This window comes from Lipophrys pholis (genome assembly GCF_963383615.2).
Source record: "Lipophrys pholis genome assembly, contig: SCAFFOLD_30, whole genome shotgun sequence".
NCBI classification, from domain to species: Eukaryota; Metazoa; Chordata; class Actinopteri; order Blenniiformes; family Blenniidae; genus Lipophrys; species Lipophrys pholis.
In genome coordinates this window covers 639809-653281 of record NW_028292110.1, presented here as the reverse complement: position 1 = coordinate 653281, position 13473 = coordinate 639809, and the positions used below count along the sequence as shown (strand labels likewise).

Here is a 13473-nt window from a genome sequence, read left to right as displayed (position 1 = left end):
TTGAAATCAGGAGAACCACTTTGAGATTACTCACCTCTTTTAGTACATAAAAAAGTTTGCTGTGTCTTATATTAATTCTAAATACAAAAATATTCTTAAAACAAATAAATAGCACAAAAGACAAATAGATGGAAACAATAAAAAGTACAGTCGCAGAGAAAGACAAAACTATAAAAGCCACCAAATACTTAAATATAAGTTAGCTAAAACAAGAACAAGGTTAGGTTTGTGTTTACATGTGCTGTAAAACGGCCCTAAACTCGCCCAGCATGACAAACTGTGAGTTTTTAATTTTTTTCTGTACAGCATTCCATAAACATGGAGCAGAATACATAAAGGCTTTTATGCCCAGTTTATAATGGATGGTCGGAACTGTGTGTAAAAACAAGTCTTTAGACCTCAGACTGTAGTTATTCCTGGGACACATTATAGGTTATCACACACGCAAATGTTGGGACCTCATCTCTATGCAAGTCAGATTCGCATTTTCACTCCCCTGCTGATCCTCAGGTAATGTCCTTTCATTTGTAAATAGAGTCATTTGACTTAGAGCTGGGACTTAGAGGAAGTCTGAAAAATCATGGGTCTCCTAGTGTTATTTTGAAAAAAACATATATTCTATTTTCACCAAGATGTTAGTGAGTTAGTTTTACCAGTAAATGGCTGCTCCATCCTCACTTCTCCTATAACCAGGCCCAAACAAACACACACACACACACACACACACACACACACACACACACACACACACACACACACACACACACACACACACACACACACACACACACACACACACACACACACACACACACACACACACACACACACACACACACACACACACACAACAGCCGGGCCTCCTGGGGGTCGTTTGGAGGGTCATCATTTATTTACACATGTTATAGATAATATCAAAGTAAGTGATGTATTAGTCAATGATATCAGTGATTTCATGTCTGTTTGTTTTAGTTTTTTTACTATTTACAATAAAAACCACAGAAACATTAAAACAGACAACAGATAGATGTCAACACAAATGAGTCAAAACAGAGCAGTCCCTGGAAAAACTAGTTATTGAGGTACAATCAGATGACTGGGAACTCATTTATAAATACAATAGAAAGTGAAATATGGATCCTGGACTCTGGGAGTAGTGGGCGGAGCTGAGGTTACACCGTGAGAGAGAGAGAGAGAGAGAGAGAGAGAGAGAGAGAGAGAGAGAGAGAGAGAGAGAGAGAGAGTGCACCAAGAGAGAGAGAGACTGAGACTGAGTTTTACACTCGGACTTGGACTGTTCACTTTAATTGACTTTGATTTTGACAGAAAGCTCTTTTTAAAATTAAAAGGAAGATGTAACTAGGTAGACCAGGTAGCTACAACACTGAGCAGGGAGCATCTCCATGGCAACAGACACTGATCTCCTTTGATATCCATGAGGTGCCTCTCTGGTCTGCTGATTTTAATCTAAAGGCGGTAATGAGACATTGATGGACTGTGCCACTCTCTGATTATGTAACTAAACACACCTGTGAGCTAAGTATTTTAGCATTTTCATCATTTTCATCTTCTTAAGAGTCCATTTTTTTTTAGTTTGGGATTTTCTTATAGTTTGAGAGAGAGCATTGAGAAGAAGACAAACTGTCTGAGGTATCTTTCCATAAATGATTGTGAAGTGTTGTTATTTCCAGTGTTGGACAGTGTATTCATTGTACTCCATGTACACCCACCAACGACCCCTTGTGTACTAGAAATGACAACTCCAGGTACATTTGTGTGGTTTTAAGAGTGTTGATAGTCTTCCTGGGGAAAACAAGTCAAATCAGGCTGCCTGCACTTCACACAGTCTGTCCTCTTCATGCTGACTTTCTCCTCTTCTAAATGGGACTAAACTGCTCTGTTGTCCGTCTCCTGTCTCAGTCTGATGTCTTCACCATCAGGAGGAAGAGTGTGTGTCCTCAGAAGCCTGGTTGTTTCCATTAATGAAGATCAATACACTCTCCTTCAGGAGGACCTGCTGAGTTGATCACTGGATATTGTCCATGTAGCAGTGTTCCCTGCTTCTTCTTCAAATGGAACTTTTATTCTGAAGAGTCTCCATAAGAATGAAAAATACATTAATGTCATTTTTAGTCTGAAGATAAATGACACCCCAAAATATTTGAACTTTTTAATACTTATGTTCTTTGAAAGAGAAATAAATGTTGACATTTAGTTTAATGCATACAATATTTGCTACTTACAATGTAAAAAAATGAAGTCAAGTTTCGAGGTACTTTGAATCAAGTTTAAATATCGCATGTTGGCCTGTTAGGTTTAAGAAAATAGAACTTTTTCAAGACTTTGTGATTTGCAGCTTGATCTTGATAACTCAATAGTTCATCTGTTCATCCTGACATTTCCATCATAACAAGAGTGTTGACTTGAGTTTGGACTGTAGGCAGATATACTGTGTGAGAATTAGGCTCTGAATATCCCAAAAGTTTTTTTTTCTAAATGTGTACTCACATTATTACAGATGTTAGAGAAATATTCTCTATTATCATTAATTCATGTGTTTGTAGACATTGTTGTGCTGCATAAATCCTATCTGCTGGTGGAGAAACACTGGGTGTAAGGACCATGTGTGTGTGTTCTTAGATAAACCGCTTAATCTGCTGGAACTGTCTGTGCAGACTGACGCCCGGGGGATAGAAATGCATTGCGAGTCACTCATGATTACTAGAACAGGAAACGCCTATGCTTGTGTGAACCAACTGTGTGAATAAAAGCTGCAGGGAGACTGAAGCTGGACGGAGATATTCAGGAAGCTGAGTGAGTCAGACTTCATCTCCCCTTGCAAGTCAAAACTGTATGATATGTGTGTTGTTCTTCACTCATTCGTATATTTGTCAGACTGCTATCGAAGAGTATTTTTCTGACACCTTCCTGTGTCCTGCTGCCTGGGCTCTCAGTCAGCTGGGACTGAATATTCTCTTGGGGAGCCTGACAGAGCCAGCATGTAACATGGCCTGGTGATTGGCTCAGCAGTGATGGGGGCGGAGCCTCCTCTTTGTGTGCAGGAGGCTTGGAGGGACAGGTTGAAGCTTGTCCTGTGCTGCCAGTGAAGCAATGCCAGGTTGAAAGAGCTCCTGTGAGGCGTCTGCCTCCAGTTTTCTCTTCACAACAACATGTTGGATTCATGTTCATGTTTATTTAAAGACTTTTCAATTTGTGGGGAAAAGTTGCTTTCAGGCTCCCAGAATCAACCAATCCATCCACTGCCACTGCAGCACTGCAGGACACTTTACCTGCGGAACACCTGCAGCACTGCTGTGGGATTTTGTGAGACGGAACTAAATCAGAGTGGTCTCTGGCACATGCCTGGACCACATGCTGAGCCACATGGTCCAGCCAGCGGCTCACAGGTTGATCCTCTGGACACTGCCCAGCTACTGAAGGAGGAAGAAGGTGGAGAAAACAGGGTGGAGCTCTGGAGTTGTGTGGGTTTGATGTTGTTTGTGCTGGAAACAGTGATTCACATCTGGCAACCCTGTTGCTGAGCAGCGTTCCGTGTGTAAACAGCTGCTCTGTGGGACTTCACCTTGTCTTCTGCGCTCTGGGGCCTGAAAACATCTAGTCTGATCAGGTCCACATGGTCACATTGGAAATGATCCAGCAAAACAACAGGATCCTGGTAAGAAATGAGAATTGATCATGAAGACCTGCAGTGTGAACAAAGTGGAACTCACTATTAATCTACTTGCTGCTGTTGATGTCAGACATAAAGCTTGGAGATGCTGGGGATTGAACCCACAACCTCATACATGCTAATGGGTCTGAAGGGAGGTGAATGTTTTGAATGAAGAAGAGCAATCAGTGTGAAGACGAGGGAGGGACAGACTGCAGCCACTCTAACTCCAAACTACACCTCTTCCTCCTCCATCTCATGTTGAAGCCTGGAGTGTTTTAACAATCCTGTCTGCTGGTCTGACTCCAAACTCCACCTCTTCCTCCTCCACCTCATGTTGAAGCCTGGAGTGTTTTAACAATCCTGTCTGCTGGTCTGACTCCAAACTCCACCTCTTCCTCCTCCACCTCATGTTGAAGCCTGGAGTGTTTTAACAATCCTGTCTGCTGCTCTGACTCCAAACTGCACCTCTTCCTCCTCCACCTCATGTTGAAGCCTGGAGTGTTTTAACAATTTGACTCCAAACTACACCTCTTCCTCCTCCATCTCATGTTGAAGCCTGGAGTGTTTTAACAATCCTGTCTGCTGGTCTGACTCCAAACTCCACCTCTTCCTCCTCCACCTCATGTTGAAGCCTGGAGTGTTTTAACAATCCTGTCTGCTGGTCTGACTCCAAACTCCACCTCTTCCTCCTCCACCTCATGTTGAAGCCTGGAGTGTTTTAACAATCCTGTCTGCTGCTCTGACTCCAAACTGCACCTCTTCCTCCTCCACCTCATGTTGAAGCCTGGAGTGTTTTAACAATTTGACTCCAAACTACACCTCTTCCTCCTCCATCTCATGTTGAAGCCTGGAGTGTTTTAACAATCCTGTCTGCTGGTCTGACTCCAAACTCCACCTCTTCCTCCTCCACCTCATGTTGAAGCCTGGAGTGTTTTAACAATCCTGTCTGCTGGTCTGACTCCAAACTCCACCTCTTCCTCCTCCACCTCATGTTGAAGCCTGGAGTGTTTTAACAATCCTGTCTGCTGCTCTGACTCCAAACTGCACCTCTTCCTCCTCCACCTCATGTTGAAGCCTGGAGTGTTTTAACAATTTGACTCCAAACTACACCTCTTCCTCCTCCATCTCATGTTGAAGCCTGGAGTGTTTTAACAATCCTGTCTGCTGGTCTGACTCCAAACTCCACCTCTTCCTCCTCCACCTCATGTTGAAGCCTGGAGTGTTTTAACAATCCTGTCTGCTGGTCTGACTCCAAACTCCACCTCTTCCTCCTCCACCTCATGTTGAAGCCTGGAGTGTTTTAACAATCCTGTCTGCTGCTCTGACTCCAAACTGCACCTCTTCCTCCTCCACCTCATGTTGAAGCCTGGAGTGTTTTAACAATTTGACTCCAAACTACACCTCTTCCTCCTCCATCTCATGTTGAAGCCTGGAGTGTTTTAACAATCCTGTCTGCTGGTCTGACTCCAAACTCCACCTCTTCCTCCTCCACCTCATGTTGAAGCCTGGAGTGTTTTAACAATCCTGTCTGCTGCTCTGACTCCAAACTACACCTCTTCCTCCTCCACCTCATGTTGAAGCCTGTAAAATCAATCCAACATGTCCTCACTAAGGTAGTTGGAGTCATTGAAAGTTTCTTTCACTTTCATCTTCAACAAGACTCCTTTGATCTTACCTTGATCAGCTGTTGAGACCAAATTCCTGAGTCCCCGTCCTTCAGTATTCTGTGAAATCTACAGTGAAATGATATGAAATGTGAAAAGCAGACAGAATGTAAAAGTGAAGAAGACTGTATTCAATGTTTTTAGTCTTGATAGGAGACGTCATCCCCACACAAATGAGGCACCAAAGTGTAACCCAGGTCCATAAAGCCCGAACTAAATAAAAGCGATTATATTAATAATGATATAAATCATGTTATTTTATTTTACTTTGTTTTATTTTCTTGGGGTTCAAATGTATTTAGACTCTTATTTTGAAGAAGTCACGTCGCAGTGGGGACCATGTGACCAGGCGCAGCCAACCGGGTTGTTTTCTTCCTGCTGCTCTATATGACACGCTCTGCAGACACGGAGCGGGCAGCTTGGAAGGCGAAAGAGAAAAAGAGCCAACGAAACTAGTGAAAGAGTTCTCAGTTTCTCGGATATTTAGAAAGGTTATCGGAATCTTGTTGTTGCCACCTGGTTTGCTCTGGTGACGTGGTTGGTGCACACTGCTGGACGGGGCTCGGTGAGTGGGAAAAACTAACTTATTTTCATGTTAAGGATATTTTCTCCATCTATTTATTTAGTTTTGTGGACATGGAGAGCTATTATAGCAGAATTATGCTGTTTTATGTTACTTTAGTGGATCAAAGGGTAAATTGGAGGCGTAATTGAAGCGCAGCCGTGATGTTTTTCTCTCCGCGTGATGTCGGCTGGAATGCAACTTATTAAATTCAAATAAGCTGGAACTTTTACGGACTTTTACTTCAATTTAAAGCCATGGAATGTGAGATTTAAGTTACCTGAGCATATTATTTTGTTCATACACCAGGCCTTGTAAGGTTGGACCAGGAGAATTCTGACATTCCGTCAGAGTTTGGACTCCAGGTTCAGGAAACCCGACGGCGAGCCTCCTGAGGAACCATTGAACTGTGTGAGTCTGAGACCCTCAGACTCTCAGAATCAACATTCTGTTATCTGCAGGCGTCTTGGACTCTAAATCACAGAGGCTATGTTCTCATGACTGGTGTGTATTTGTGACAGCCACGTCAGATTCAAATGTTTTTACAATAGTTTAACAATATTGTTTTGTTTTCATCAAACCACATATTTCAAGTAATTTAAACAGTTTGTGGTTTGTACCGTTTATATTGATGATTGTGTTTGAATGAGACACATTCTTGTGTTCTTATAATGGTGATTTCTGTGCCTAGAGGAGCTCATATTTCATCACTTCCCCTCTGACACATTTCTGCTCTTCCTGAGTAGAACGGAGGAAACACGTGATTTATGTGAAAACAACTCCCCCACTGGGCCCCACATCCAGCTGCTTCCTCATCTGGGTGTGTGAGAGAGAGCAGGACAGAGAACGCTGAGGTTGTCAGACATCAGAGACAGACTGAGACGGACGAAGACGGACGAAGAGCAGCTTCTTCTCTCCACAAGTTTCCTCACACGTGGAAAAGTGTCTGTAAGAAGAAGAGAAGAGAGTTCAGGTGAGACTCTGTCAGCTCTTTAGAAGCTTCCACAACGGAGCAAAAGACTTTCTAACTTCTCTTTTTCTCTTTCATTCACACCATCACAAACCTCTGACAGCTGCTTTCTTCTTCTTCACCTGTTGGACAAACATTTCATCCTCCATTTAACTCCTTTCTTCACTTCTTTTCTTCTCCATGGAGAAACTCTGAAAACATTCAGCAGTGGGCGGGGCTTCAGCCCTCCCCCCCCCCCCCCCCCCCCCCCCACACACACACACACACACACACACACACACACACACACACGACTCAATCATCTCATTATTTATCATCCAGACGCTTCATTTTTTCCCTGAAACCTCCATCTGACATTAATCCTATTGTTTGTTGTATTTTTCATGTTTCTATATTTTCTTCTCTCATCTTATTTCCTCTGTTTGTTCATTATTTATGCTTCTTGTTTTTCTTCTTCCTCTGTTTTGTCTCGGCTGTCGCTCTCTGATCTCAGTCTACTGAATGATACCGTCTCTAACTGGAACTACCAGGATGTGGGTTTCTGTTTCCTGCTGCACCACACACATGGTTTCCTGTGTGTGTGTGTGTGTGTGTGTGTGTGTGTGTGTGTGTGTGTGTGTGTGTGTGTGTGTGTAGAGGTGAAAAGCTCACACACACAGCAGGGTCTTCAGTATCCAGCAGCTTGTCTATGAAGAGTGACCGGTCCAAAGGTCATGTACCACACTTCAGTCCTGAACCTGGACCTTCAGACACAAAGTAAGAAACTCTTTCTTTTCTTTTATTTCCTCAAAACCAGAGTGAGAGAAGTTGTGCTCACTCTAAGATTCACTTCCAGTATTTTAGTACAAGAGTCCAAACTGCAAACTGACCAGCAAAGTCTGATCCTACACTCTTTCAAAAGTCCTATTTTGATGATGAATCTGCTGGTTTCAGAGCCCTGAGGAACACCAGAGGAGAGGGGGGTGGGGGGATGTAAAAGATTTGAACTCAATGAACTCAATGCAACTAAAGACAAATCTGTATGTTGCTTGTTGCCCTCTGTCCCTGTCCTGTCACTTCATCACTTTCTATCTTTGAACCTTCAACCAGAAGAACAGAAAGTTTCCTCCTCTGAGTCTGGTTCTCCACTTTTCTTCCTGTTAAAATGTTTTTTCTTTCTACTGTTGCTTTTACTTGCTGTGGTGGAACAGTTGAGTTTTTTTCTCTGTAGAAGTACCTTGAGATTATTGTGGTTCTCTATGAATTGAATTGAATCAAATTGAATCAAATGGAATTGAATGGAACCAATCCAGTGATGTGATGGACAGTCTGATGGACGTCAGTCTGTAGAGGAGGGTTACATGGAGTTGGAGACACAGGATGTACTCAGATTCAAGGAGGAGCAGCAGGAGGAGGAGCAGGAGGAGGGTAAAAGTCCAGAGTCAGCTGCAGTCAGGTGGTTGATGGTGATTCTGATGAGAGTTTCTGTTTCTGAGCTTCATTGAGGGAAACCAGACTGGAACTGTTCATACTGATTATTGTGGGAAAAGTCAGAGTCCAGATCAGATGCTACTACTTTTCCAGGAACATTGAAACAAATTGGAAATGACATGAAGGTTATTGAAGTTCTTTCATCAAACATATTTTTACTGATCAATTCCTGAAATATTTTTCCAGAAGGAAATAACATTAAAGTTCTTTTGTTGAAAACAGGAAATGAAATGATAAGAACCAAGTGTGATCTGTTGATCTAATACAACATTGTGTGTGTGTGTGTGTGTGTGTGTGTGTGTGTGTGTGTGTGTGTGTGTGTGTGTGTGTGTGTGTGTGTGTGTGTGTGTGTGTGTGTGTGTGTGTGTGTGTGTGTGTGTGTGTGTGTGTGTGTGTGGAGATGAGAAGCTCAGACACACAGCAGGGTCTTCAGTATCCAGCAGCTTGTCTATGAAGAGTGACCGGTCCAAAGGTCCTCCACTAAACTTCAGTACTGAACCTGGACCTTCAGACACAAAGTAAGAAACTCTTTCTTTTCTTTTATTTCCTCCAAACCAGAGTGAGAGAAGTTGTGCTCACTCTAAGATTCACTTCCAGTATTTTAGGGAACTGAGTTTTAGTCCAGATGGAGTTTCTGGAGGGGAACCAGAGGAGCTGTTGATGATGGTGGAAAAACTAGGAACTTTAATGGACCTGAATCATATGAGGAGAACTTCTTTTAACTTTCAACTTTAAAGTTATTCGACCAGAATCCATTTGGGAAACATGAAAAATGTAGGATCCAGTTTCAGTTGTTGATGTTGATCTCTGATACATTAATACCTTTCTGAATGGAATTGGTCATGACACTCACACAAACACATAATTCCAGCATTTAAATTTAAAGGAACATACCAGTGTGTTGACCTCTTGCTGATTAATGATCAGTGTCACAACATTTAAGAATATTCTGGAGGTTCTAATCCTCTTTCTCTGAGGAAGTCCAGGCTTTTATTTTGGGCTGAATCGGTCCAATGTTGATCATTTTGCTTCAGCTTCTGTGACGCCATCTTTGATATCCCAGAAACCCTTGTGGCAGATTTCCCAAGATGATGTCAGTTAGGAAACATCAACACAGTTTGATGTTTGGTTTGTAAACATCAACTTTGGTGGATCGATTTGGGAAACTGCAGGTTGGAAATGAGTCCAAATGAGTGTTGATGGTCTTGTTTTGGTGTTTTGGTTTATTCTCTCTGCAGAAGGGATCTGTTTTATGGGAAGTACATTTTGAAGATTGTTTTTCTGGTCGAGTGACTTTAAATGTGGAACTACAGTTTATAACTATTAAATATCCTCACAGTATTTTCACAAAGTCTGACTGAGAGAATCAAAGTCTCAGTTCTTCCATGTATCTTCCATTGTTCCAGTCAGTCTGTTCCTGATGTTGTGTTTGTTTTTAGCTCTGACTCTGGGTTTCCATCCAGCTGTGTGTCCATGAAGAGTGACTGCTCTAAGGAGGAACTCTTAACCTTTAAATGTGGAGCAGGAAGTGCTGATGAGGGGTGAGAACCAGTGTTTGTCTCAGGATTCCTCATCACACCACACAGCAGCTTTAACAAAGTCAACATGTTTCTGCAGCGTGAGCCAGCAGAGCTCCCAGCTTCTCCCTGGTGGCTCCGCCCCTCAGCATCAAAGACATCTGGACTCCACATTTATGGTGAGAACACGTCTCCATTCAACACTTTACTGTCACATCATGAGACAGAAGAAGCTGCTGTGGCTTCCAGCTGAAACATGAAACAGACACTCAGCTTATTAGATCCATTCAGGTCCAAAGTGAAACAGTCCAACCTTCATCCAGCTTCCAGTCTTCACTGATGCTTGAAGCTGCTTCTGCTGGAGATCCCACATGAAGTGTGATTTGGCTTCACATGTTGTCCATCCTGCTCTCTGCACTGGATTTACACTCACATCTCAATCTGGCTTCAGTTTCAGCTCAAAGTCAACTCCAGATGTTTCTCTGTTCCAGCTGCTGGAGGACCACATGGTGACTTTCATGAAGAAGGAGCTGAAGCAGATGAAGAAGCTCCTGAGTCCAGATTACCCAGCATGCTCAGAGAGTGAGAGGGAGGATGAGGATGAAGAGCAGAGGAGCAGCAGAGAGTCATTTCTGAGGATCACCCTGGACTTCCTGAGGAGGATGAAGCAGGAGGAGCTGGCTGGGCGTCTGAGGAGCAGTAAGAGGATTTGATCTCATTTCACAGGATGGAGATGAAGCTGAAATGTTCTCAGCTGGAGCAGAAAGCAATCAGAAACAGAGTCCATCCAGAGAACACAGGTCATTTCCAGGTCAGACACAGAAAGTGTGAAACAGACAGAAAGTCCAAAACAAGCAGCAGAGAAGAGGAGACACAAAGAGAGTTCCTGAACTCTGCTGCTCATGTGATGCAAACATCTGCATCAGATCAGAGGCTGTTTGGTCTCCACTGAGGAGCTGGATGGATTTGATGGAGGAGAAACATCTCCACTAACACACTGTCATCTTCACATTCAATGTCAAACACACTCAACTCATCCCTGGTTTCTTCTTTTCAGGAACTTCTGCTGGAGTCTGCCAACAGAAGGTGAAATGTGCCCTGAAGAAGAGGTTCCAGGTTGTGTTTGAGGGGCTCTCTAAAGCAGGAGAGTCCACCCTCCTGAAGCAGATCTACACAGAGCTCCACATCACAGAGGGAGGGACTGCAGAGGTCAATGAGGAACATGAGGTCAGACAGATTGAAACAGCATCCAGGAGAGCAGCCAGAGCAGAAAGCAGCATCAGACCAGGAGACCTCTTTACAGCCTCACCTGGAAGATCTCCACCAATCAGAACAGTGCTGACAAAGGGAGTGGCTGGCATTGGGAAAACAGTCCTGACACAGAAGTTCACTCTGGACTGGGCTGAAGACCAAAGCAACCAGGACGTCCACTTCACATTTCCATTCACCTTCAGAGAGCTGAATGTGCTGAAGGAGAAGAAGTTCAGCTTGGTGGGACTTGTTCATCACTTCTTCACTCCAACCAAAGAAGCAGGACTCTGCAGCTTTGAAGACCTCCAGGTGGTCTTCATCTTTGACGGTCTGGATGAGTGTCGACTCCCTCTGGACTTCCAGCACCCTGAGATCCTGACTGATGTTACAGAGTCCACCTCAGTGGATGTGCTGCTGACAAACCTCATCAGGGGGAACCTGCTTCCCTCTGCTCACCTCTGGATCACCACACGACCTGCAGCAGCCAATCACATCCCTCCTGACTGTGTCGGCATGGTGACGGAGGTCCGGGGGTTCACTGACATACAGAAGGAGGAGTACTTCAGGAGGAGGTTCAGAGAGGAGCAGCAGGCCAGCAGGATCATCTCCCACATCAAGACCTCACGAAGCCTCCACATCATGTGCCACATCCCAGTCTTCTGCTGGATCACTGCTACAGTTCTGGAGGAGGTGTTGAAGAGCAGAGAGGGAGGAGAGCTGCCCAAGACCATGACTCAGATGTACATCCACCACCTGGTGGTCCAGGCCAAAGTCAAGAAGGTCAAGTATGATGGAGGAGCTGCCACAGATCCACACTGGAGTCCAGAGAGCAGGGAGATGGTGGAGTCTCTGGGAAAACTGGCTTTTGATGAGCTGCAGAAAGGAAATCTGATCTTCTATGACTCCGACCTGACAGAGTGTGGCCTGGATCTCAGAGCAGCCTCACTGTACTCAGGAATGTTCACACAGGTCTTTAAAGAGGAGCAAGGCCTGTACCAGGACAAGGTCTTCTGCTTCATCCATCTCAGCCTTCAGGAGTTTTTGGCTGCTCTTCATGTCCATCAGACCTTCATCAGCTCTGGAATCAACCTCCTGGATGAACAACAACAAACCTCCTGGAGGTCAAAAGTGTGGAAGAAGAAAGTTAATCTCCACCATCTCCATCAGAGAGCAGTGGACGAGGCCTTGAAGAGTCCAAATGGACACCTGGACTTGTTCCTCCGCTTCCTCCTGGGTCTTTCACTGGAGACCAATCAGAGTCTCCTCCGAGGTCTGCTGACACAGACAGGAAGTAGCTCACAGACCAATCAGAAAACAGTCAAGTACATCAAGAAGAAGCTGAGTAAGAATCTGTCTGCAGAGAGAAGCATCAATCTGTTCCACTGTCTGAATGAACTGAACGATGGTTCTCTGGTGGAGGAGATCCAACAGTCCCTGAGATCAGGACGTCTCTCCACTGATAGTCTGTCTCCTGCTCAGTGGTCAGCTCTGGTCTTCATCTTACTGTCATCAGAAGAAGATCTGAAGGAGTTTGACCTGAAGAAATACTCTGCTTTAGAGGAGGCTCTTCTGAAGCTGCTGCCAGTGGTCAAAGCCTCCAACAAAGCTGTGTACGTGGTTCATGAACAAATATGTAGAACTGAGTCCATGACAAACATTGAACTGGTTTTTATTGTTGCTTCTTCTTCAGGTTGAGCAGCTGTGGTCTGTCAGAGAGAAGCTGTGGAGCTCTGTCCTCAGTCCTCAGCTCTCAGTCCTCCAGTCTGACACATCTGGACCTGAGTGACAACAACCTGCAGGATTCAGGAGTGAAGCTGCTTTCTGTTGGACTGGAGAGTCCTCACTGTAAACTGGAAGCTCTCAGGTTCTGACATTATTGATCATTAATATCCACCACTCTCTGTTCTCCTGCTCACATCTCTAGAACATCAGTAAAACATCTCAGTAGAACACTGCAGCCTCTTGATATTTTCTCCTCTATTAATCAGGAAGTAAAACTACAAAGTAAAGTTTCCAGTGTAAGTTCAGGTGGAGAGCAGCAGCTTTACTTCCTCCACTCACTGTGTTTGTGATGCTCCATGTCACAGAGTTCTGCCTCAGACTCTGACACCGACACGACTACGAGCAAGAACACCACACATGAGACAAGCACAGCAGCAGCAGGACACTCACTTCAGGTGTGCTCCTGTGGCTGGATGAAAATATCATCACTTAGGAGGCTGAGGATCCACCAAGGAAAGAGAGGAGGATGAGAGAGCAGAGGCAAGAGCCTCACAGTGACCAGTACTTCTTATGAAGCAACCAGTCAAATCAGTGGAGTGAAGCACAGCGACGGGACAAAATAGAATAGAATAGTTTATTCTAGT

The 13473-nt window shown here is 44.2% G+C and overlaps 1 protein-coding gene across 6 annotated transcripts in view; it reads left to right on the top strand.

Annotated features, from left to right (window-relative positions):
- LOC308128165 (NACHT, LRR and PYD domains-containing protein 12-like) overlaps positions 1-13473 on the top strand; it is a 455537-nt gene that overhangs the window by 334956 nt on the left and 107108 nt on the right. Inside the window, exons 1-10 of one of the 6 annotated variants that reach the window (XM_080493846.1) lie at positions 5759-5902; positions 6209-6310; positions 6646-6872; positions 7506-7625; positions 8740-8857; positions 9779-9880; positions 9957-10035; positions 10348-10555; positions 10914-12717; positions 12798-12971. The exons of 1 other annotated variant lie outside the window; for it this stretch is intronic. In XM_080493846.1, coding sequence (XP_080349972.1) covers positions 7583-7625; positions 8740-8857; positions 9779-9880; positions 9957-10035; positions 10348-10555; positions 10914-12717; positions 12798-12971 — 2528 coding nt within the window. In that variant the 5' untranslated portion in view covers positions 5759-5902; positions 6209-6310; positions 6646-6872; positions 7506-7582. Of the gene's footprint in view, positions 1-5758; positions 5903-6208; positions 6404-6590; positions 6873-7505; positions 7626-8739; positions 8858-9778; positions 9881-9956; positions 10036-10347; positions 10556-10913; positions 12718-12797; positions 12972-13473 lie in introns of those variants that run through there. 4 more of the 6 variants (XM_080493845.1, XM_080493844.1, XM_080493847.1 and 1 more) reach the window with 4 other exon arrangements.